Source organism: Sphaeramia orbicularis, chromosome 13 (genome assembly GCF_902148855.1).
Source record: "Sphaeramia orbicularis chromosome 13, fSphaOr1.1, whole genome shotgun sequence".
In the NCBI taxonomy this organism is placed as follows: domain Eukaryota; kingdom Metazoa; phylum Chordata; class Actinopteri; order Kurtiformes; family Apogonidae; genus Sphaeramia; species Sphaeramia orbicularis.
The window spans coordinates 41,348,447-41,374,005 of record NC_043969.1 but is presented as its reverse complement, the minus strand read 5'-3'; the positions used below and the strand labels follow the sequence as shown (position 1 = coordinate 41,374,005).

The 25,559-nt window shown below is 35.7% G+C and overlaps 1 protein-coding gene across 1 annotated transcript; it reads left to right on the top strand.

Moving 5' to 3' along the window:
• Positions 1–10,931: 10,931 nt before the first annotated feature.
• Positions 10,932–24,869, top strand: ttc36 (tetratricopeptide repeat domain 36). Its single transcript, XM_030151327.1, has 3 exons — positions 10,932–11,128; positions 11,357–11,545; positions 24,529–24,869. The coding sequence occupies exons 1-3, from the start codon at positions 10,978–10,980 to the stop codon at positions 24,795–24,797; spliced, it is 609 nt and encodes a 202-aa protein (XP_030007187.1). The 5' UTR covers positions 10,932–10,977; the 3' UTR covers positions 24,798–24,869.
• The last annotated feature ends 690 nt before the right edge of the window (positions 24,870–25,559 follow it).

The following is a 25,559-nucleotide window of genomic DNA, read 5'->3' as shown; positions in this document are numbered from 1 at the left end:
TATAATCACATGGGTATTTTACTCTTTCACTGATATATTTACATGGGTATTTGACTCTTTTTTTATATATATTTACATGGGTATTTTACTCCTTTGCTTATATATTCAAATGGGCATTTTACTCTTTTACCTATATATTCACATGGGTATTTTACTCTTTTAATTATATATTCACGTAACTATTTCATTTATATATTCACATGGGTATGTTGCTCGGTTGGTCGAGTTGCTGGTCATGCATGTGTTTTTTTGAAATTGCTAACACTGTTTTGTTAAATTATGGTTATTTCAAATATCCTAAAACCACTTTTCATCATCTGAAAAAGGCAGATGGTAGTTCCTTTGTTGGGATTGAACAAAAATAATGTCATGATGATGATGGATGATTCAGGGAATATACACTCTATTCACAACTAATAGAATATGAACATTTGAGCAGGATGTTAAACTGTAATGTCCGTAAAACATAATTTTATCTATTTTTTGTGCATGTGTTTTGTACTGGTAAAGCCAGATGTTAAACTTTATTTATCTAAACCCTGCACGATAAGTTTTTACAGAGGAATGTTTTGTGATGTAGCGTTAGATCCTGTTCTAATCAAATAAAAATGTGTTTAGTATTTGTGCACATTTTGGGTGTAATTCAATTCAATTTTTAAAAAAGAAACAAAACAAACAAAACAAATATCTTCTTGTTGACAGTACCATGATATATCATATCGGGATCCTAGTGTGATTTGTACGGTAGCTCCAGGTTCTTGCCAATAAACACCCCTAGAGACTTGCTTAGTAGAAGAAACAGTGCCACCTACAACTGTCTGCTGTGTTTAGTTAGAATGTAAAACCACAGTTAATGGAGTCCAACATGAAAGTCTACAAACTAAGTGGAAGTCCTCATCTGAAACAGGGAAGTTTTCTTTTTATAGCAGCTAAACCAGATGCCGTTTTAGCCGCTATACTTCAACCGATCCGATCTTGTTGTCCTTTTAGAAGTCCCAGAAGCCCATACCTCCATGAACTCTCTTGTTCCAGATCACTGCTGCCAGTAATTGGAAAAACGCTTTGAGCTGGAACTATTTTCATCTTTGGGATGCAGTTAAACACATTTACTCCAGAAGTTGGAGTCAGTTTTTAAGCCAGTGATATCCACGACTGTGTCTATCTGTGACTTTCCATGTTTTTAATGTTTGGACCAATCTCACCTGTATCTTTAGCTTGTACTTCATTACAGTTGGATTCTCCCGTTGTCACCCAGAATGTTCAAGTCTGTCTCCATCCATCCGCATCTATCCAAGGCTGTTTCTGTGGATATTCATTTAAAAAAAAAAAAAAAGGTTATTTTAATTCCACATGTTTAGGTTCACTTCTACTGAGGTATGACACAAAGTAACACCACAAACCATTTGACCAAACTCTATCTTAAACCAAGGATGCACTGGTTGGAGACTTGGCTGGGAAATATCCCAAGATGCACTTTGTGCTAAGGTATGAAATTTTTTTTTTTTCCCTCAAACCAATTATTAGATTGTAAAATAGAGGGTTTAAGGCAGTGGTTTCAACCTTTGTTGGCTCGTGACACCATTTTAACATCACAAACTTCTGGTGACCCCAAACATTCAAAACAGACATTTTTTTTGCTAAAATTAATTTGTTTTTGATCATGTAAGATTTGGCTATACTATGATACTATGTTGCAAATAAATGTTAATTTTAGATGACATTTAGACTATATAATGTATATAATTCACCTTTTTGGTGTCTGCTTCTCATTTTCTCTTGGAGATGTCTTAGCGAGGCCAGGCGGGTGAAGAAATCTTTCCATTCTCTGTCCGCTCTGGTTTTCTGACTGCAGCTGTGTCCGGGCAGGTTGAAGCGTAGTAACGCACACTGTCACATGATGGAGTCAATCAAGATATGCCCTCACAGATATTATATCCTGCATTTTATTTGAACTTGAGTTTTATTAAGAAAAGTGTGTGGTGTTTTAATTATGATAAAATATATATTGAATCATTTAAAAAATGTATTAGTATTTTTTTTTTATCAATTACTAGAAATTTGAGGCGACTCCATTTGAATTCCAGACCCCAAGGTTGAAAAACACTGGTTTAAGGTATACACTGAATACATTTTAGGATGAAAATTTCATAGGAACTTCACTTTTGAGAACTTTGTAAAAAGACGTTAATTTTTTGTCCATCCGTGACGCAGTAGTTTTTGGTACTTTTCATTTAAAAATATTTGAAACTAAATTTTGCCCTTTGAGTATGTTTAAGATGGCATTTAGACCTTTCCAGTGATGTGTAATATTTGTCTTAAACTTGTCTGGTTCAAAAATTAGGAATCAAAAAGTAGTGGGCTGTCCATCCGTGACCCCCTTGACCCCGTCCTCTTTTGAAAGGCATGTTGTGAATATTTCACACCATAGAAGTACATTTTTTCTAGTTTTGGCCACGTTAAAAAGAAACATCAACCAATCATTTATGTGAACTAGACGTGAAGTGACAACAATAATGAAGTCAGACATGTTCAGTTTACATAATTTAGTTTGAGAGGCAAAACTGGTCACAATGAAGAAGTGAAGGACAACGTGTGGAGCAGCACTGACAAACACCATCAGGGTAGTGAGTAGCATCTGTAACACATCCATCATATGAGTCTGTGTGTGTTTTATTTACCTGGACAATGGACATAGACCCAGAGGACCAGAGGATGATGGATCAGACAGATGGAGACGCAATGCAGACGAGGCTCCAGGTGATGTTGAATCCATTACTTTTTCTGTCGAATGACCTGGAGTGAATATTTTGAAAGCGTGTGAATAGTTTTAATGGAAAATAGTCGCCCATGAAGCGTCTGGCACTTTCATGTTTCTTCATCTCTGCCCTGGTGTACAAAGGCCTTTATGCCTTTAAACACTGGTAAATCTTACATCGCTTACAGGACCACAGGTATGGATGGTGGTCTACAGGGTAAAGCAAAACAACCTTATTATACAGTGCATTTCAATCAAATTAACCTTTTTTTTTTTTACCACAAAGAATTACAGTAAGTGCAACACAATCATGTAGAAATGCTTCACCAGCTGTGATAGGGCTCCAAATATGTCAAATATATACAAAGTTGGAATAAATTCACAATATTAGTCGTATCATTTTTAATAGTTTGTTTATGTAAAGGAATAAATGTGAATAATACTTGCATATTTGCATGTTGCATATTTTTGGTGGATGGCTGTAACTATATTTTACCCTCTTGGTGAATCTGACATTTTTATTAACAGTGAATATTTCACTTGGTTAAAGGACGGATGTAACAAAAAACAATCCATGGTCCTTTATGGAAAAAAAGAGTAAAACAAAAACAAAATTCTTACTAAATGAGTGATGGAATGTTCAAAAATATTCAAAGAAAGCAAAAAAAAAAAAAAATTAAATAGTATTAAAATTGTAAAATAGGTCTAATGAGAGTAAAAGGAAGTACTGTACTGCAGAAAATCGTGTAATATGAAACAGAGTGCAGTAAAATTATTGTTTAAAGTCTTATTGTTAAGCATATTAGCACTGTTGCCAAAATCTGGCATATTCATTAATATGCACTGTCCCAAATAAATAAATAATCGCATGAAAAGTGAAATGTTTTCAACTTGTATATAAAAGTTCAGACTCAGGTTATTCCAGGTCTAAACTTTTAAAGTGAATTATTGACTAGTGACTGTTTTGTGTATTTATATTGTGTATTTTTTGTTTATTTGTGGAGTTTCTGGGACACGCGGAGCTCAGTCTCCCCCTCCCTCGAACCGGCCAGTGCACGCGGACAGCCTGGTGCACGCGGTGGTGGAGAACCGCACACATTCACTGAACATATTGACATATATATTTTCCTCGTCACTCTTTCAAATGTACAGATACACAGACACACATACGCAGATAAAAATAAATAAATAAATAAACGTATATGGCGGCTGTTCTCACCGGCCGTACCTATTGCGATGATTTCTCGGGTCAAACCGGGTCAATTCTGTGTCACGCATGCGCGCTTGCAGTGACCACGCGACCGGTAGTTTGTCTTTTTTTTTTTTTTTTTTTTTTTTTTTTTTCGTTGTAGTTATGAACCTGTGGTGATCAGGAGTGTTTTCTATATTATTTATCTGAGGAGTGGACACTGTGGAAAAAAAATATTATACTATAAAATATGTGACATTATTTTTTAGTTTTTTAGTTTGCACCGCCCAGGGGAGGGGCTTAAGGAGGCACGTAACGGTCATGGCTCAGTCTAATCAGTTCGAAATTAGAACATGAAATGTGCAATTATCTTGTTATAACTACAACGATAAAGCATTTTTTTTAAACAACAAAGATGAATATTTTAACAGTATCAGTGGCTGTAATGAGCCTTTTTTATATTGCACTTTATCGTTATGTGTGCGAATTGTACAATCTGTGCAAAAACAGAAATGTTGCTTGTTTTCATTTACACCACAGGAAAACACTTATCCATTTTTCACTCTTTAACTAGTCAACTGACACATCGTTGCCAATTTGTTTGTTGTATGTCCCTAAAATGAGTTTGGAGTGCTGTGATGCTGAAACAGTTCCTCCCGCTTCATGTGAAATGAAGAAAAAAAAAAAAGTGTTCACACCATTAAGGAAGTGGAAAGAAATAAAACATCAACACAGTTTTGCAACTCAACCATCCTTCATTATTTTTTTAAAGGCTGACTTTGTAACGAACCCTCGATACCAAGACTAAGTGCAGATCATTGTAGGAATTTTGGAGCTGGAGTAATGTGTTCTAGTCCTTTAGTCCTGGTTCAGACTTTTGCAGAAGGGGTTTTATAGTCTTTTTGATTTCAAGTAGGACATCAGGGGGTTTTCTGAACCGGGGAACAGGGGTGCTGCGCCCTCATACTTTCGGCTTGCGCCCCGTTACCTAAATTTACAACATAATTACACTTCTAACAGAAGTATAAGTTACTCTTCGATTGGTTGTAGGGGTGAAACGATTCCTCGAGTAATTCGAGTACCTCGATTACAAAAAATGATCGAGGAATATTCTCTGCCTCGAGGAATCGCTTATTTAATTGTAAAGCTCAAAGCACGGCATTTCGGACGGACTATTTAATGTGTCACTACGCGCTTACGTTACTCAGGCAAAGGAAGATGACAGAGGACGCGAAAGTGTTCGGATGAAGCAGCGGGAAGATAGAAGAGGAGAGCATAGACAGGCGAGTCAAGACAGCAATGATGACGAAAGACAAAAAAAAAAAAACAGAACATGTCAGTGTGGAAGCATTTCAGACTGAACAGCAGGTAAAACACCGTGACATGTATCCGTTGTAACACTGCCCTTCCATAAAACAACAGCACATCTCCAATGTAGCATCTTCTCATAAAACACCCAGAATGGAGAGGAGGACCCCAGATAAAATAAAATTAACGTACCGCAAATCAATGAGATTAATGTCAATGTATGTTACTATAACGTTCGCCCTGCGGAGGGATAGGTTTGTGTTCTTTATGTAACTGTCCAGTGTGTGGATAGTTTACTACGATTTTCACAAGCATAGATACAGGCAGCGAGCCGTGATTTACTCAGTTAATTTCCCAAAAACACGGCCAAAATGGTGTAACGGCTTGCTGAAAGCTTTCTCTTACCTTGTCACGGCCGAATTTTGGCAAAATCCAACGAGTTTTTGCTAAAATGAAGCGAATCATCCATTAACTGGACGCGCGTGTGTGTGTGTGTGTGTGCGCGTGAGGGGGTTATAGGTTATGAGACAGACAGATCAGGTGGGGGGGGGGGCATTGCCTTGATTCTCCTGTATACAGCAGAAATGTGTCCAACTGTTCATGCATGGACGCGTTCACAGCTCCCGTTCAAATGTTCTTGCCTCTTATATGCCACAACACATTCCTGTTCAGTCTAAACTGTAAATTCTGAAACTTACAGCTGCCAAAGTTCAGTTGCACATCAAAAAGGCAATGTTTATGCCTTTTTTTAAATTTATTAATGCCTTATATGTTTGATACTTACAAGAAATACTAAGTTGAAAGTAATTAAATTTTATTTATTTTTATTTGTATTTGCAATTGCCTCTCTGGAAATGTTTTCTAGTCAAGACAAATACATTTTGTTAATTATCAAAAAATAAATAAATAAATAAAAAGGAAACCAATTGGTCCTTCATTATTAAGTGAAATAGCTTATTTCCTCTTGTGTATTTATAATTGCTCTTTAACCAAGCAAAAATACGTTTTATCCGATTACTCGATTAATCAAAGGAATTTTCAGTAGAATACTCGAATACTAAAATATTCGATAGCTCCAGCCCTAATTGGTTGCTTTAAAAAATTGCAGGAGGGCCACTAGAGTTACAATATCCCTCTTACATAGCCTCAGAATATTCCATTTTACCTCAATTTTCAAAAGGGAACTCCCCCCCGGCTTGGTCGCTTCGCGCCCTCGCCTACCTGTGCTCCCTCTTACTAAATTTTTCTAGAAAAACCCCTGGGACATCATTATAGTAGTCTGCTCCACTGGAAACCTTTGATTCCAGCTTTATTTTTAAGCTAATGAAAGGCTGCTTATATGATTGCTTATCAGCCCAGAAATCAGTAAAAAGGAAACATTTGTCCTTAACCCTTTCATGCATGACGTCCACATTTAAAGGCAATATTGTCCAAACCACATGGGGGCAATTTCTATAGACTAAGCAATACAGCGGGAGAAAAAAGTATCATCTTAGCTTTAGAATTTGGACTGCGCTGTGATCTCATAAAGTTAACCTCCTAAGACCAAGCAATGGGTTTTCTGTCCACAATTGTGGACAAGAGTTTCCCTGCTTTATACAAAAAAAAAAAAAAAAAAAAAAAAAAAAAAAAAGCTCTCCAACGCAAGGAACAACCCCTAAAAAGTTTGAAAAATGCATCTGATACATCCAATATAGGCAATTATATAATTTTTAAAAAGCCAAAACTTGTATATTCCTGGGTCTCAGGAGGTTAAATACCTTCTTAATAAAACCATATTTAAAATAAAAACAAAAAAAATTCAGAATCCATTTCAACTGTAGCCTAATTTTGAGTAATAAAATCAGCCTTAAAAAAAAATCTAGCTTTTTTTTTTGTTATAATTCATGCATGAAGGGGTTAAAGTAAGGATGCATGATTTTGGCCAAAAGTAAAATCCAGATTTTTGCCTCTAAAAACTCAATTTTTGATTTGGGCTGGTGTTGGCGTTTTAGCTAGCATGTCGTTTTCATGTGCTGCCTGCAATGCAACGCACTGCTCCCATCTGGTGCGTGATTATGTTTGAGGTGCTGAAATAAGTCAGTTGTGCTGCTGTCTTTGACTGACACCGCCTTCAGGCAGAGTTCACAGCAAGGAATGGTTTGGTCTTCATTGAAAACTTCGAAGCTGTACTAATTCTACTGTACACAACCGACTTGCTCTTGCTATTTTTAGCCACGAATTTCTCACTCTCCTTTTTGTACCGGTGTGTGGAGACCATAGACTGTGGAGACCTCACTCATAGTTAGGAGGAGGAGCCTATGGTAGCTTGGAGGAGGAGCTTACGGTAGCCTGGAGGAGGAGCCTATGGTAGCCTGGAGGAGGAGCTTACGGTAGCCTGGAGGAGGAGCTTACGGTAGCCTGGAGGAGGAGCTTACAGTAGCCTGGAGGAGGAGCTTACGGTAGGTCGGAGACACAAGAGAGATGAAATTCGATTTGATGATTACCCTTTTTTAAACTCTGTCGTAATTAAATGATCCAGTTTCAATTAAAAATCAATTAATTATGCAGCCCTACCTTAAAAGTTCGATATTTGACATTCAGCGGCATCTAGTGGTGAAGTTGCAGATGCTGAAGCAACCTATGGTGGCCACAAAAACACAATAATATACCTTATGCTTTTGTAGCTGAAGGGACAGTAGCACTTTGGGATATTAATGCAGATATTTGGCAGAACAGATATTTTTCTTTCACATTTGTCAATATCTAAACATCATTTTAGGTTGAAAGAACAGACTTTTTTTTTTCCTGAACTGTAGTTTTTGCAAATCCATATGTTCAAGGAAATCATAGAGATTAAAAACAATGCCATTCCAGTTTGTTTTGTTTATGTCTGTTATGTTCTTGTGTAATGAAACTGCACCTGAAACATCAAATCCAGGTGTATGCTCATGTCTATACAGAGATATTTTGTAAAAGGAAGGTTGTGTGGACTGAATTTGTTCAAAAAATGGGGAAAGAAATAAATATCTGTTAGTATGAATAAGTACTGATAAAACACCTTAACACTGAACACCATCTGCTGTAAAACAAAATAAGGGATAATGAAGTCCATTCAGAGCTACTGTAAAGGCAGGAAAAAAGCCTCATTCCATGGTTGTAAAGACAAGATTTTCATTTTCCCATGATTATGATTAGGTTAGATTAAACTTTATTGTTCTAAAAGTAGAAAATTGCATTTGGTTCCACACAAAGAAACATGAAATACTTACAAGAGACAAGCAAACCATAATTAACAGTAAAAAAGCAGAGTAAAACTGGAGAGCTTAAGGTTCAGTTACAGGCAAGTAAATCCAGTGCAAGAATTTAACACTTTAATTGCAATTAAATATATCAGAGATTACTTGTGGATATTTTTTGTGAATCTTAATCTAAAAAAAGGCAGCCGTAAGGAAGTAGTATGTACAGTCACCTGTATAACTACGAATATTACAAACACGTTAAATCTCCTAATTCCACTTTAACCCATAAAGACCCAGTTCTACTTTCATGGTAGTTACCAAATAAATTTTTCTCTCTATTTAATCATTCTGAAGTGATTTATCACCATATATTATAATATTATCCTCTGTATTTTGCATTTTTTTCCAATGAAAATCAGGAATTTTCTGATATTTAATTTGCTGATCATATAGATTTTCATTAAAGCTCAGATTAAAGTTGACGGATATGAAATCAGAAACAGACAAAAGTGAAGAAAACATGACTTTGTCAACAAACGTATTAATAACTGAACGTAAAAACAATTATCTCCATCCACTGTCACTGATCCAACTCCATGGGTTTTACTGGTGAATTAATGTTGTAAAAGATGACAATGTCTCCACAGTAACTACGGAGCCTCGGAACGTCCAAATGGGTCATATCTGATGACCATGAAAAGATGACAAACTGTGTTTTACACCAATTATTTACATGTATTGATAGAATTAGTGGATCAGAAGTTATTGAACAGTTTAGATCAGTAGATGATTTTGGTTGCCGGTGGCTGTTTGGGTCTTTGTGGGTTAATTGTCAAAACAAGCCTGAACACATTGTAATGTGTGTATGTATTTGTGCCTACTACGCTGTATTAAGTCCATGTACTTTGTACTTAATCTCATGATTACTGTCCTTTTTTTTATTTTAATTTTTTTAGACTAGACTGAAAATCATTATAGGCATATACTCACAGATGGTGCTGCTTGCTGTTTTTTTGTTTCTTTTTTTTTTGTATCGCATTAGAGAAGATAGTTCTTTTGTTATTGTGACTTTTGTTGTTATCCTGTTTGATGTATTTGCTTAGGGGTGTGTGTGTAGGGGGGGTTCTCTTACTTTTTCTGTTTTTTGATGTATCTTATGCTAATAGATAGATAGATAGATAGATAGATAGATAGATAGATAGATAGATAGATAGATAGATAGATAGATAGATAGATAGATAATTTTATTGTATGTTCCAAGTAAAAACAGAAATGTTTCAATTGTCATGGTTGTAAGACCAAGTTTAAAAACTACACTCAGGCATTAAAACACCTCAACACATCAAAAAACACAGTACAACAGAAACAAAAACAAAAAAATTCTTGAAATGTAAAAAAAAATTTCTAAATGAAATATATATTTAAAAATCTGATGACCATGTAAAGATGACAAACTGCATTTTACACCGATTATTTATATGTATTGATAGGATTAATGGATCATTTTATTTTTTTAGTCGCCAGTAGCTCTTTGTCTCTTTGTGGGTTAACCCTTTTAACTCTAAGTTTAAAATGGTCCACTTGGACTTTTTTTTTTTTTAATTATTTGACTATTTTGACTAATTAAAAGGTTAGAAAATATGCTGTGAGTGAATCCGTTTGCCCATTTTTACACAGCACTTTTTTTCCCCAGATCTCTGAAAATCTAGCAATCATTTACAATTTACTGCATGTTATCATTCTGCTAAAGCGGCTTCTTCTGCAGCTTCTAGTACAGGCCTGAGTAAAATAAATAAATAAATAAAAATAATAATACATTTTATTTACATTTATATTTTTATATTTTTATTTATAATACATATTATTTATAATAATACATTTTATACCTTTCAAGTCACCCAAGGTCACCTTACAGACAGTAAAAAGCATAAGATAACAACATCAAAACAAAACATCAGCCTAAAAACAAGTGTGGCGTACAGTGTCCAGTCAGAGTGACTATGCCAGTTTGAACAGATGGGTTTTGAGTTTGGTTTTAAATTCTGTAATGACCAAATAAAACCTATAAAGCACAAGATCTCAGGTTTCAGAAACCGTTGGAATTTTTCCAATTGCACAAACAGTGAAAGAGTTCCGTCCTTCCAAACTGCGTATGCACAGTGTGTGTCAGCGATGGCACATCAGGGTTTAAAGAGTTAATTGTTGCCGCTGGAGCTTTTACATAACAAATAAAACCTTCCAGAATGTTCACTCTGTGCTCATATCATCTGACAGGATCTGTTTGACTCTGCTGCTTTGCTTCATGGCATCAGCTCTGCAGAACACTGTCGCCTCTGCTCTGCATTTTTCCCTTAACCAAATACAGATGTTCTCACTACAAACAAGGTTCAAAGTCCACCTCTGCTTCCTCCCCCTTATTCCATTGGCTGAAAGAAATAGTAGAAGGCACAGAGGGGAAGGACCATCCACCCAGCTGAAATTTTAGGTGTCTTGATTTTCCTTTTATGCCATCTTTCTTTCTGTCTTTGGTTTCTCTACACACTGGTAAAATGGCTTCGGTGCATGACAGAGCCGTACTCCAGGCTATATTCAACCCTACAACCCCCTTTGGAGACATCCCTGGCTTGAACCAGGAGGAGGAATTAATTGATGATGGTGAGCGTGAGCCTCTGACTTGATGTGTCTCTACATATCATGTCACAGCTTTTTATGTTTATCACTTTATAGCATATTGAATTCATTTGAACACATTCCATTTCTGGACTAAAACATGACATTTTAATCCAACTTGAGTTCCTGGTGACATTTCTGTGTTTTCCTTTTCCACGGTACCTGTCAATTGAGTTTGAGTGCTTTTTCAACCTGTTTATCTCCCCCTGCCAGACAGTGGCTTTGACACAGAGTTGCTGAAGCAAGTGAAAGAGTTGGAGATGCGGGGTGTCTCGGCGGCTGAGGCTGGGGATTTGCAAGCTGCACTTCAACTGTTCAGCCAGGCAATCCAGATCCTGCCTCAGCGAGCCTCAGCCTATAACAACCGGGCACAGGCCCTACGGCTGCAGGGGAACACAGCAGGTACATGCCACAAATTCAATAATAACCCTCTCCCGTAGACGCCGCGCTGTGTAGTCATATCAGACTGTCGCCTCTGAGGCCAGCATGACACCCTATCACAGCTTTGTCTCTCTGATGCACTTCGTCGACTCGGTTACTGTACAAACTCTGCTTTCCTCCTGGTTGGTTATTTTACTGTTGTGCGTCAAAGGGCTGCAGGTTGTACACAGACTGTACAGAAATACATTGTACTGACGCTTGTGCAGGCTCGTATAAGACATATCAGAAAATTTAAGGAAAATGCATCAAAAATATTAGATTTTACAAGCAAATGAAGAAAAAAACAAACTTTATGCTAAAGTCTGTGTTATAATAGGTTAAAGGTTAACTTTAATATGTCTGTATGGAAATTCAGTTTCTTCATTTTACTCATTCTAATACACACACAGCACCCTGTACCTAAAAGTGTCAATTAAAGGTCCAGATTTAGAAGAATTTTTTAGAATGTAAATGCATACAACAGACAGAATTCAATACTTGTATTTAAAATAAGTGTTGACATTGACAGACTGTGAATTTTCCTTCTGGTTTGTTATTTTACTGTTGTGCATCAAAGGGCTGCAGGTTGTACACAGAATGTACAGAAAAACATTGTACTGATGCTTGTGCAGATTCATGTAAGACATATCAGAAAATCTAAGGAAAATGCATCAAAAATATTACATTTTATAAATAAATAAATAAATAAATATATAAACAAGCTCAATACTAAGGTCTGTGTAATAACAGGTTAAAGTTAATTTTATTTTCTCTGTATGGATATTGATTGCTGTATTTGACCCATCCTAATACACACACAGCACAGAGTACCTAAAAGTGTCAATTAATGTTCCAATGTTTATGATTTAGAAAGATTTGTTAGAATTTAATTGGACACATGGGATATAATTCAATTCTTATATTTTCCTCATGGTTTTTTTTTTTTTTTTATTGTTTTGCTTCAAAGGCCTACAGGTTGTTCACAGAATGTACAGAAATACAGACATTGTACTGACGCTTGTGCAAGTTTATGTAAGAAACATCAGAAAATGTGAAGAAAATGCATCAAAGATATTAGATTTTACAAGCAAATGAAGAAGAAAACATGCTTTATGGTAAGGTTTCGATATTACTTCTGTTTTTTCGACATTTAATATATATGGGTAAAGTTTTGCGCATATGTCCAATGGAAAAAGCAACTATTGACAGACTGAATTTTCCTCCTGGTTGATTAGTTTATTGTTGTGTGTCAAAGGGCTGCAGGTTGTTCACAGAATGTGCAGAAACACATTGTACTGATGCTTGTACAAGTTCATATAAGAAATATCAGAAAATCTAAGGAAAGTGCACCAAAGATAATAGATTTTACACATAAATACATAAAAAACAAGTTTTATACTAAGATCTGTGTAATAATAAGTTAAAGATTAACTTTAACATGTCCGTATGGAAATTTGGTTTCTTCATTTGTCAGTTGAAGGTTCAGTGTTTATGATTTAGAAGGATTTGGGAGGATTTAATTGCATACACTGGATATAATTCAACACTGATGTTTTCCTTATGGTTGGTTATGTTATTGTTGTGTGTCAAAGGGCTGCAGGTTGTACACAGAATGAACAGACGATGTACTGATGCTTGTGGAAGTTCATGTAAGACATATCAGAAAATCTAAGGAAAATGCATCAAAGATATGACATTTTATACATAAATATATATACATATATATAAAAAAAACAAGCTTAATACTAAGGTCTGTGTAATAATAGGTTAAAGGAAACTGATTGCTGTATTTTATCCATCCTAATACACAGCACCTAGTACCTAAAAGTGTCAATTAAAGGTCAAGTATTTACAATTTAGATGGATTTGTTAGAATCTAAACGCATATATGGATTAGGATTCAATTTGTATTGTACTGATGCTTTCGCAAGCTCATATAAGAGATAACAGAAAATGTAAGGATTTGTATCTTGTCAGAAAATGCACCAAAGATAACAGACTTTATAGGTAAATAAATAAAAAAACAAGCTTTATACTAAGGTCTGTGTAATAATAGGTTAAAGGTTAACTATAATATCTTTGTATGGATATTGATTGCTGTATATTATCCATCCTAATACACACACGGCATCTCATACCTAAAAGTGTCAATTAAAGGTCTAGTGTTTACAGTTTAGAAAGATTTGTAAGACATACATGTTATACAATTTAATTATACAATTCAATACTTATGTTAAAAAAAATCATCTGAAAATTTAAGGATTTAAGGTGTGCATGTTGTCAGAACATACATCAAAAATAATACATTTTGCAGGTAAATACATTAAAAAAAAACAAGCTTTATGCTAAGATCTGTGTAATAATAGGTTAAAGGTCAACTATAATATGTCTGTTTGGATATTAATTGCTGTATATTACACACCCTAATCCACACAGCATCTAATACCTAAAAGTATCAATTAAAGGTCTAGTGTTTACAATTTAGAAGAATTTGTTGGATTTTAATTACATACATGGGATATGATTCAATACTTATATTTTCCTCATGGTTTATTATTTTTACTGTTGTGCGTCAAAGGGCTGCAGGTTGTTCACAGACTGTACAGAAATACAGACGACGTACTGATGTTTGTGCAAGTTTATGTAAGAAATATCAGAAAATGCATCAAAGATAATAGATTTTACAAGTAAATAAATAAAGAAAACACATTTTATATTAAGGTCTGTGTAATGATGCAGTGCTGTATTTTCTATCATTGCTGTATTTTACCCATCCTAAAACACACACACACACACACACACACACACACACACACACAAACACAAAAATACCCAATACTTGACCTGACATGGACCTTAGTCTAAAGTTTTACTATTATTGACTGACTTACTGAAAAATAAGTGTTATTTACAATCGGGTAAAATCCCTCGCTCATTTTCTGAGAGGATACACACAACAAATCCTGAAATTTTAAGATATTCTTTATATGAATTTGCACAAACATCAATACAGTATCTGAATTTCTGCACATTTGAGACATTTATGTGCGTTAAATTGTATTCAATGCAAGTATAATCCCACAAATCCTTCTAAATCTTCAACATTGAATATTTAAATCACACTTTACTTAATAACTCTAATAAGAAAACACATTTAACTCTCATCTGTAGTGTAAAGTATAGAGCTTTTGTATATTCTTTTTGTAGATTTTGTTCATTTTAGAAGTTGTAGTAGTACTTTAGTAACATGTGCATTAATATTATATTCTGAAGCCTTTGCACAGTCCTACTTTTTCTTAATACTCTGTGATATTTTTAATTTTTTAATTTAATTTTAATTTTTTTCTTATACAGTCCCTTTTGTACTAAGTGTTTTGGCTAGACTGATTTTCATTGTTCCTGTGACAGTGACAATAAAGACCTATTCTATTCTATTCTATTCTATTCTATTCTATTCTATTCTATTCTATTCTATTATTAACTTGTAAAATCTATAATCTCTCATGCATTTCCTTTATGAAACACAGGAAAAGACACACACAAATAACCCTTAAATTTGAAGACATCTCTTATACAAACTTGCAGAAGTGTCAGTATAGTATCTGTGAATTTCTGTACATGTGGGACTCAACCCTGCAGCTCTTCGACACACAGTAAAATAATGAAGCTCAGAAAATCCAGTCTGTACAGTAACAAGTGCATCAGAGACAGAGCTGTGATACAGTGTCGCTCAGACTCAGCAGTGTAATACAACTACACTATGTGGACAAAAGTATTGGGACAGGTTGAATTCAGGTGGTTCTTTTCTAACAGGGGTCAGGGGTAGAAAACAATACTGACAAATGTCATAACATAGTTTTATATTGTGATTAATATCATTGCATTGGTTAGTTTAGTTTAAATTGTTATCTTTACTTCTAAAATGCCACAGAGATGTTTTTTTTACTCAAGTTCTCTGATTGATTTAAAAAAAAAAAATATATATATATATATATATATATATATATATATATATATATATATATATATATATATATCCATGACTATAATTTTAAATGTTCTACCTCTAAATTTCTAAATAATTTTTGATAGTCTGACTGTAAATACTATTTTATTTTTACAACAGCTAACCATCTACTTTCTGCACATCTCACTTAAGAAGAAAAATCTCCCATTAAACTTTCAAGAAATATTGATGTTTACAAACTATATGGACAAAAATATTGCTACAGCTGTCAAATGTCCTGTTTATGCTGGTTTAATATATAAACATCAATATTTCCTTCAAGTTTAAAGGGAGATTTTTCTTGAATTCAACACCTAAATTTAACGTGTCCTAATATTTTTTTCCAAATAGTCTGTGTAGAGCTGCAGCTATCGATTAATTTTGTGAACACTTCATTTTTAACTCAGGCTTCTACTAAATAGTTGATTTGACCATTCACAGGAAAAGTGTCTGATGTATCTTTGTATGTTTTTTTTTTTTTTTTTTTTTTAAATATGTATTCATTGAGATTTTTTTCTTTTAACCAAGACAAGTTACGAACAAACAACGCCCATAGAGAGTATATTTGTAAACTAGAAAAGCACTCGGAGAGCGCAGACCTTCACTAAGGCAGATCAAAGAAATAAATGAAATAAAATCGTATAAATAAATAAATAAAAGGACATCTTATACAGAGGTGATTTCTCATAGACTGCAAGGGAAGCTCAGCGTCCCCTAAAATTACGAAAATTAAATGGTCAAATATGTACGGTTGTGTTGACATTTCATTGACTACAAATGTGTTAGAACACGTTCATCTCACAGACGAGTTCGTTCAGAATCAGCTTTATCACAAATCAACGGACTCGATGTTGTTCACTTCTCATACATTCCCGTTGCACTGTTTTCTCATTCGATCTCTGCTCAGTGCATTTGTCCGTAGACGCTCAGCGTCCATGCACTTCAATGGGACTGAGTGGAACAGTTTTTTTCATTGCCTCAAAACTGGACGGTAATTGGATAAATACCACGATGTTGTCCCGCCCCTGGACGCTCGGTGTCTCTGGGGGTGAATGGAGCTGTGGACGGAGCTCGGCCGGGCTGGATGCCGGGCTTCCATGTCCTGATTGGAGAATCAGTCGAAAGACTGAATCCCGTTTGATTGACAGCTATTTTGAGATCTACTCCTTCACTTGACAGATTTCAGTTTAATATTCTCGTGCATTCTGCTGTGAAATGAAGAGAGAAACCACTACGAAATTACTTGTTCATTTCTTGCACTGTAAATAAAACACACTCATTGTACTTCCTTGTTTCAATTTAATATAATTTCAACATTTTCTTGTTTCAGTTACATAATTTAATCATTTCTTGTTTGAGTTTAAAATCATTTTGTAGGTAGTTAAATCAATCATACTGTTGGCTAGGTCAGAGTAAACTAGCTATCTAGCAAGGTGCACATGATCGCTAATGGAACGGAGGGCTGAATTTATGTTTAAATAACTTGACAATTTTTTTGATGTAAGCCGACAATGAGCTTCCCCTGTCTGAAAGATGGGCAGCTGCCATTGATCTTATAGCTGTAGCCGTGATGTGTCCCAATAATTTTTGTCCATACAGTTTAGAAACATCACTGGTTTTAAAAGCTAAAATCTCTGAGACATACTGGAAGCAAAGATGACAATTCTAACGAAACTAACCATGCAATGATATTTATCCCAAAGTAAAACTATATTATGACATTTACCATTATTGTTTTGTATCCCAGACCCCTGTTAGAACAGAAACACCTTGGTAAGTTTTATTTATAGAGCACTTTTCACAGACAGGGAGTTACAAAGTGCTTTACAGTGCAAGATACAATTAAAAGCAATTAAAAATACAAATAAAATACATTTTTAAAATGCAGTTAAAATACAGTTAAACATGTCCTAATACTTTTGTCCACATAGTGAACCTACACAACATGACATCGACAGGAAAAGGTTATTACATACTAGAATTTGATATTGGATACAAGGTTATTATCATTAACAAAAACTAACGAAATGATGAAAACTAGAATTGAAAAAACATTTTCGTTAACTGAAATAAATAAAAAAACGATAAAAAAAAAAAGATCACTAACTATAACTGTATTGTGAGCTTACGAAACTAACTAAAATGGATAAAAATTATGGATAAAATTCCCTTTGTCTTTGTCAATGGCGGACTGATATGAAATCGATTTATTTCGCTCGAGCAATTTTAGCTTGCGGCACTTCACGGTCCGTCACTTCTCGTCACTTGTCGTTGTTACCTGGCAACTGGAGACTGAAGTTGCGAGAAAGTAGAGGGGTTCTGTACGGGATTTGTTTGAATATGACGGTGAAGAAGATAAAAGAAATGAAAAAACCAAACTAAAACTAAGCATTTGGAAAAAAACAAAAACTAATAAAAACTAGCAAACCTGCTCTAAAAACTAATTAAAACTGAATTATAGAAAAAAAGTTATAACTAAATGGAATGAAAAAAATAAAATAAATACATTTTACAGGATTTTTACATGTTTGATTATGTGTTTTTTTATTTTGGCAGTTTTTGTTCATTTTGTCTGTCCCTCTCTTAAATATTCCTCTCTAATTTACACTAAACTCAGCCCGTTAACTTCTATCTGTTCTGTTGTGCAGGACTGAAACAGCGCAGTATTCAGCTGAAAACGTCTGCACAAATGGGTTAAAAATAGTTCACATACTGAGTCTGCATCGGACCTGGAATACATAATTGCTGCAGCTCAGCAGTAGATGTTTAAATTAGATACTTGAGGTGTCACTGAGGATTTCCTCCCAGATGAGTCTCTAGTGTTGTATTCACAGATTCTGCTGCGTACATATACACTGTACTGTGTATTTTACAGTTTTAAAGCCTACTATGGAATTGGATTAGGGGTGAGGTTATAGAGGTGTGGACTTTTTCATCAATTTTACAGCTAAACTCACATCACATTAGAGCAAAAATCAATCTGGGGGGGGGGGCTACTTAAACATTCAGCAAAAGTATAATATGATTAATATTAATATGGATATTATAGAGGATGAGTCAGACCCGTATTCATCTGAAAATGTAATTACATAGAGTTCACATACTCAGACTGGATATTTGCTTTAAAATCCAGTATTTGATTGTAATATTTTGACACATAATGTTTAATAACACAACAATGTTTTTGCACACTTAGTCATGTATATTTCTTTAAAGATCTCATTGAAAACATATTGTCTAGTACATATTATACAACTGCTGTTCCAATCTTGTCTTGATAGAGCATTTAATATATTTGGAAAATAATGTGGCACTCCTAGTATTTGACAGCAGGAAGTTTAATAAAAATAATATGAAGAGCACAGGAAGAGGAAGTAGTTTTGTTAACTATTTGTGTCATTACATTAACACATGAGAAAATGATCGATTCATTTCATTGTTGGACCTAGAGCTTTCACTAATGGTGTAGATTAAGAAAAAATCAAAGTGAACATAAAAAGGCAGATTAACGTCATACACACATATTAACCTAAATTCACATGACCACAGTGACCACCCTGAACCCCTCCACATAAAACAGAACACAATACAGCAAAATGTCCAATACCCACAATGCAATGCAGCAAACACGCCACAACATATATATTCAGAGCTAAATATATGTTAGTATATTCAGAGCTTTATACATATAGGGTTAGGGTTAGGGTCAGGGTTAGGTTTAGGGTTAAGGTTAGGTTTAGATTTAGGGTTAGGTTTAGGGTTAGGTTTAGAGTTAGGTTTAGGGTTAAGGTTAGGTTTAGAGTTAGGTTTAGGGTTAGGTTTATGGTTAGCATTGGGGTTAGGGTTAGTTTCAGGGTTAGGTTTCGTTTTAGGGTTAGGGATATGTTTACACTTAGGGTTAGGATTAGGTTTAGGTTCAGGATTAGTGTTAGGTTTAGGGTTAGGGTTAGCGGTTATGGATATGTGAACTGGAGATCTTGGCGAGGGTTAGGGTTAGCATTAGGGTTAGGTTTAGGATTAGGGTTAGGGTTAGGTTTATGGTTAGCATTAGGGTTAGTTTCAGGGTTAGGTTTCGTTGTGGGGCTAGGTTTAGGGTTAGGGGTAGGTTTACAATTAGGGTTAGGATTAGGTTTAGGATTAGTGTAAGGTTTAGGGTGAGGGTTAGCCAGTGTTGGGCAGTAGCGTCGCTACTTGTAGCAAAGCTAGTAACTTACTACAATTCTCAGTAGCTTGGCGGTAACGTCACTATTTCCTGAATCAAGTAACGTTTCAGTAGCTTAACTCTTTTATTGATCAAATAGTGTGGTAACGACCACAGAAGCTATTTTATATGCAGTGGAGAAGCAGTTTGTAGTCTAGAAAAATTCAATTATATCATGCACAACACAAGCACTCAAGATTGTTCGGAACAGGGCCACATACTCTGTCTGCATGGGACTCAGTGTAAACCAGGCATTTAACCCGGAGTGGGCGTGGTTTACTGGAACGTCGTCGTGCACATTCTTGGAAGCGCCGTGCCCGCACTTAAGGACCACGTAGCAGAATCGGGGCAGTGGTGGAGCTTTTCCCCACTTCCTCACTGATGTTCCCCTACCTCCTGCCGCGTCATTGCTGTCAGTACCAGTGAGCGGACAGTGGATACAGGATGGAGCGGACCAGATGTGTCATGTGGGGCTGAGTTTCCATGGAGGAGTTGGAAATGAGACCTGCACCACACACCTGGTATCACCTGGAGCACCTGTCAGATGACGGCGTTCACTTCAGTGCAGAGGGAAACGGTGTTCTGCTGAACATCGGATGGTTGTTGGCTGAGGTGTGTGGACGTTGATCACCACAAAGGCTCTTTTCAGAGCCGCCAAACCCACAGTAAAGAGCATTATAGCTGGTTCCCCTCTGCTTCTGTGGTTAATGGCTGTGACACAAGCACCAAAGGAAACAGTTTGTCAGTGGTGTAGTGGTCCCTGGAGAAGGGGGTAGACTCTCAATTTTTGCATTTTGTTTAAATAGTCCAGAAAAACGCCCTGTTTTTGAAACAGTGACATGTAAGACTATTTAGTTTACCCAAAAAATCTTTTTATTAATTTTAAAAAAAAAATCTTTTTAAATCTAATTATAAAATTATCATGACTTGATTAGGAGCAGGTTGTAGGTAATAGGGGAGAGTGGGGTGATTTGTGCCAGGGGGGAAGTACTGCCACCCCTTGTTTCTAGAAAACCATAAAATAGAAATTGGTCATGTGACCAAGAACCATCCACTTTACTCATCCTTCAAAGAAGAGACACATGGCATAAGAGGTAAGCACATTTTAGCTCACAAAACTGTTTTTTGCTTTTCAAAGTAAAATTTCTATAATCAAGGTTTTTTGATTCTTGTGTCTGAACAATTATAGACAAGTTTAAAAACATTTCACATTTGTTTTAATGCTTTAATAGGCTACACAGTGAGTCTGTATGTGATACACATGATGTTAGCTCTAAACTGCTGGACCATGCTAGTTTTTCAAAATGGTGGGGCTGGGGTGATTTGTGCCAAAGGGCCTGGGTTAAGTTGTGCCAGCGGCACAAGTCACCACTTCTGATTATTTTCAACATATTATTTTACAGTAATTGTATATTGAATGGTGAACGGTGGTGCAGTGGATAGCTCTTGTGCGTCACAGCAAGAAGGTCCTGGGTTCAATTCCAACACCATTCGATGTGTGGAGTTTGCATGTTCTCCCCGTGTCTGTGTGGGTTCTCTCCCGGTACTCTGGCTTCCTCCCACCATCCAAACACAAGCACTGAAAGGTTAATGGGTTAATCTAAACTGTCCATAGGTGTGAATGTGAGTGCGATTGGTTGTTCGTCTCTATATGACAGCCCTGTGATGAAATGGAGACATGTCCAGGGTGTACCCCGCCTTCACCCATAGGTAGCTGGGATAGGCTCCAGCGACCCCTGTGACCCTAGTGAGGATAAAGCGGGTTCAGATAATGAATGAATGTATATTGTACGCTTACATTTTATCACTAAAACTATATGACATTCTTAATTTTAGACCAAAACCCATCATGCCATGCACTTATAAACAGAAGGCTTACAGGGCTGCAGTGTCGACAGGTGGGATTTTAAGTAGTAGAGCTAGACCGATCAGTTAGGGCCTTTATGTTCACAGGACATTATTATTGCCCTTTTTGAAAAAATGTGGACCCCCATAATGTATGTAATTTGCTTGACATAGGCATTGAATTATGCGGTAACATAATGGTGGGGAGTGATTTTTTTAATCATGGCTCCAACAGGTCATGAACATTCATGGCTTTCACATGTGTTAAAAATAAATTAATTACTGCTTCACAGAAGTTTGGTAGAACAGGCTTTTAGAGGCTGTAAGTTCATAGATCATTATTATCACTGCAGGTGATACCCATTCCAATGTCCAAATGTTTCCATTAGGACCATTTATAAATGCTTCATGCTGGCAGAATGATTGTGGTGATTTTCTTTAATGCACCAGCATATGTTGAATGGAGTTCAGGAGGGATTCTAAGATCAGAGGTTTAGGGGTGCTGAGCACCCAGAGTGCTGGCTGGCCAGGCAAGAGAAATTTCACTGTTTAGTACATTTTAACGCAATTTCAGACCATCGTTCCTATATTTGTGAAAGAAAAGCTTAACATTTTTTGGGTATGAGAAACTCTGTGACTAAACCATCAAATCTGATAGAAGTCATTTAAATGCTGAGCCACAGTAAAAGAGGAATGGATTAGAATCATAAAAGAAATATACCCTAACCCTAATTTCTGGTGGAAGACAATCCCCCATTTTGATTCAGCAGCTCCTCTACATATACATATACATATGCATATGCATATACATATACATATACATATGCATATACATATACATATATGCGAGAATGGGTTTAACTCCAGAGGAATATTAGTGTCAGATCTACTTCAAAACACTGTCTGCACATGACAACACATTCACTTTACAGGTTCTATCAGTGGAACATTTTTAAATCTGTTGTATAAATGGACAGAAACCAACATATATGTGGAAGAACACACTATCATATACCATTAAAACATCAGCAAACCAGCACTTTTGTCATTTGTTTTCCGATTAATCTGATTAAAATACATAACATTTAGCACATTTAATCTGTAAGGCAGATCATTTCAAAAAAAAATTGTAGACCAGTGTGTATGTTAAGTATATCTCTGCTCTCCTCTCTCTCTTTGTGCTTTAACCAAAAGGCAAATAACCAAACAATGTGTTTTATATCTAATAAGAGATATAAACAGGTACATTTATTCAATTTATAACATCATTGTAATAGAATATTTGGTTGTTGTGGAAAATGAAGTTACATGAGTTGATCTTACACTCTTACCTGAGTCTGGCTCTTTTTTTTTTATTTTTAGAAAAAAAAAAAAAAAAAAAACAATTGTATGTTCCTGTCCACACACACACACACACACACACACACACACACACACACACACACACACACACACACACACTAGGAGTTAATGGTCATCCAGTCAGTTATCCAGTCAGATAAAGTCAGTATCACCTTTTCTTTAATCTGAACACATGCATAGACACAACAGCAGCTTCTGTCAGTCCAGTTCAGAGGACAGAGGTGGACGGAACCACATGGAACATTTCTTAGGCAGAAAAAACATCAGCCAACTCCCACCTAACAGCATAAACAGTGATCTACGTTTCAGTGCAGCTAAAATTGGGACTGGTGATGCTAATAATGTGTTGGTATTAAGTGGTAGAAGTAAACAAATGTCCTGGTTTACACCAGGTACTTCCACCACTACTGTACCCAACTCCAGAAGGCAGCGCCTGCACACTGCTCTGTACAGGTAGAGCCCAGAGTCCGAGTCAGGGAGAGGGAGGAGGGACAGAATGGATCAAACCATTTTCGAGACTAGATGGGTGAGGGGTGCTGTATTTTTGTTGTTAAAATATTAAGTTTCAGCCATGTACTGTATATGGTTTTGACATTTTTCTAGCATATTAAGTATTGACATAAAGTAAACAAAAAAAAAAGAAAAATTTCAGCAACCTTAAAATATTTTAAGGGTGCTGGGAATCAATTTAGGGGTGCTTCAGCACTCCCAAAAATGGGCTAAAAATGCCCGTGAGGGAGTTTAAAATACTATGTAGCCATTAGTGCGCTTGATCATGCATTGAATTATGTGATTGCACAGTCACATTTTTCTGAAGGGGACCGAGTTTTATTCAGTTTTTAAGTGGCCTCTTATATGTTAAATATGACAGACAGTGTTCTATGTATGTCAACGGTCATCTATTGCCAAAGCCTTTTTGCCTGAAATGATTCACAAGTACCATATATTGTGTATTTAAGTTTTTTGTGTTTTCCCAAAAACTAGAAAATATGTCTTATGTCAATAGTTTAATAGGGTGACGATATTTAAATAAACCTTAAATGAGTAATTTTTGTATTGAATTTGTCTTGCTTTTATATGGCATTACAGTTTATGAGATGAAAAGGTTCTGTTTTACTTCAATAATCACTGGCACAATTTACCCCAATGTATTCTCCCCAAAGGCACAACTTAAAGGAGCTTCACATGTAGTGTGCTACTTCTGTGGTGTTTGTGTAATTTAGCTTGCTGCATTTGACTGGGTGGTAGCTTCTGTGTAGTGAAGCTTCTTTCATGGCAGAGTAACTGGTAGCTTAGCTCACTATATTTTCCAAGTAGCTTGCCCAACACTGGGGTTAGGGGTTATGAATATGTGAACTGGAGATTTTGGTGAGGGTTAGGGTTAGCGAAAGGATGTAAATGCGTACGTATAGCACGCCAAATGCCATAAGAACTGGTGTGACATACAACACGAGTTCATGAGCTCAGTCTGGAATCCACAGTCATTCGTGTAGACTCCAAACTGAATGTCCTTTCTTCTTTCCTAACAGTGCTTCTTTCCTTTCCTCTCAGGAGCTCTGCAGGACCTGAATGAAGCCATCTCCCTGAGCGGCGGCTGTGGACGGACCGGCTGCCAGGCGCTGGTGCAGAGAGGCCTTTTACGTAGATTAGTTTGCCAGAATGATGAAGCCAGAGCAGACTTCGAGAAAGCGGCTGCGCTCGGAAATGAGTTTGCTCGACAGCAGGCGGTCGTACTTAATCCGTACGCAGCTCTGTGCAACCGGATGCTGTCGGAGGTCATCAACAAGCTGCGCAATCCGGAAGTACCCGAAATGGAGTAGCTAAAGCTGTTACCAAAACACCTTTTCTGTGATGAAGTCTGTGAGAAATAAAATGTTTTTTTTTATTTTTAAGTGTCTTTTTTAATTTCACCAGGTTTACATTCAAATAAGGACGCTGAAGTGCAGACATTTGAGAAAAGTCAAAGAAACAGGAGAGAAATAAATAGCATGGACAAAAAAGCATCTTTAACAATAATAATAATAATAATAATAATAATAATAATAATAGGTTAATATTGAAACTGTTGAAGCAAATGCTGCACAACAATATTATTATTTTTTTTTATTATTATTATGTTTATTATTATTATTATTTTATTATTATCTCTAACTTTCTATTATGAAAATTCATGCAGTTAAAATTCAGATTTTTTTCACATAATGTATCGACTTTTTTTTTTCTCTAAGTGTCATATTTTCCCCCTAATTTTCCAGATATTTCTACATATTTCATGCTTGTTTTCTCATGGATGATAAATTGAAACAGCCCTGACTCAGTAATAATATACAATATAGTAATAATAATAATGATTGATATTATTATTATTATCATTATTATTATTATTATTATTATTATTATGATAAAAACGTTTAGAAAAGCTCACAGGAAATTCAAAGGTTGTTACATCAAAATAGAAAAATAATGAAGAAAATGTCACTGTCTCATTAAAATATATCATAAACTGAACATAAAAACAAGCATCTACAACCACTGTCATTAATCCATATCTATAGGTTTTACTGGTGAATCAATGTTGTAGA

Bases quoted from the DNA above. Each gene is read 5' to 3' on its own strand.
- ttc36 (XM_030151327.1), top strand. From the start codon at position 10,978: ATGCCATCTTTCTTTCTGTCTTTGGTTTCTCTACACACTGGTAAAATG. The intron at 11,129-11,356 runs GTGAGCGTGAGC...TCCCCCTGCCAG, and splicing joins GGAGGAATTAATTGATGATG to ACAGTGGCTTTGACACAGAG. The intron at 11,546-24,528 runs GTACATGCCACA...CTTTCCTCTCAG, and splicing joins GCTGCAGGGGAACACAGCAG to GAGCTCTGCAGGACCTGAAT.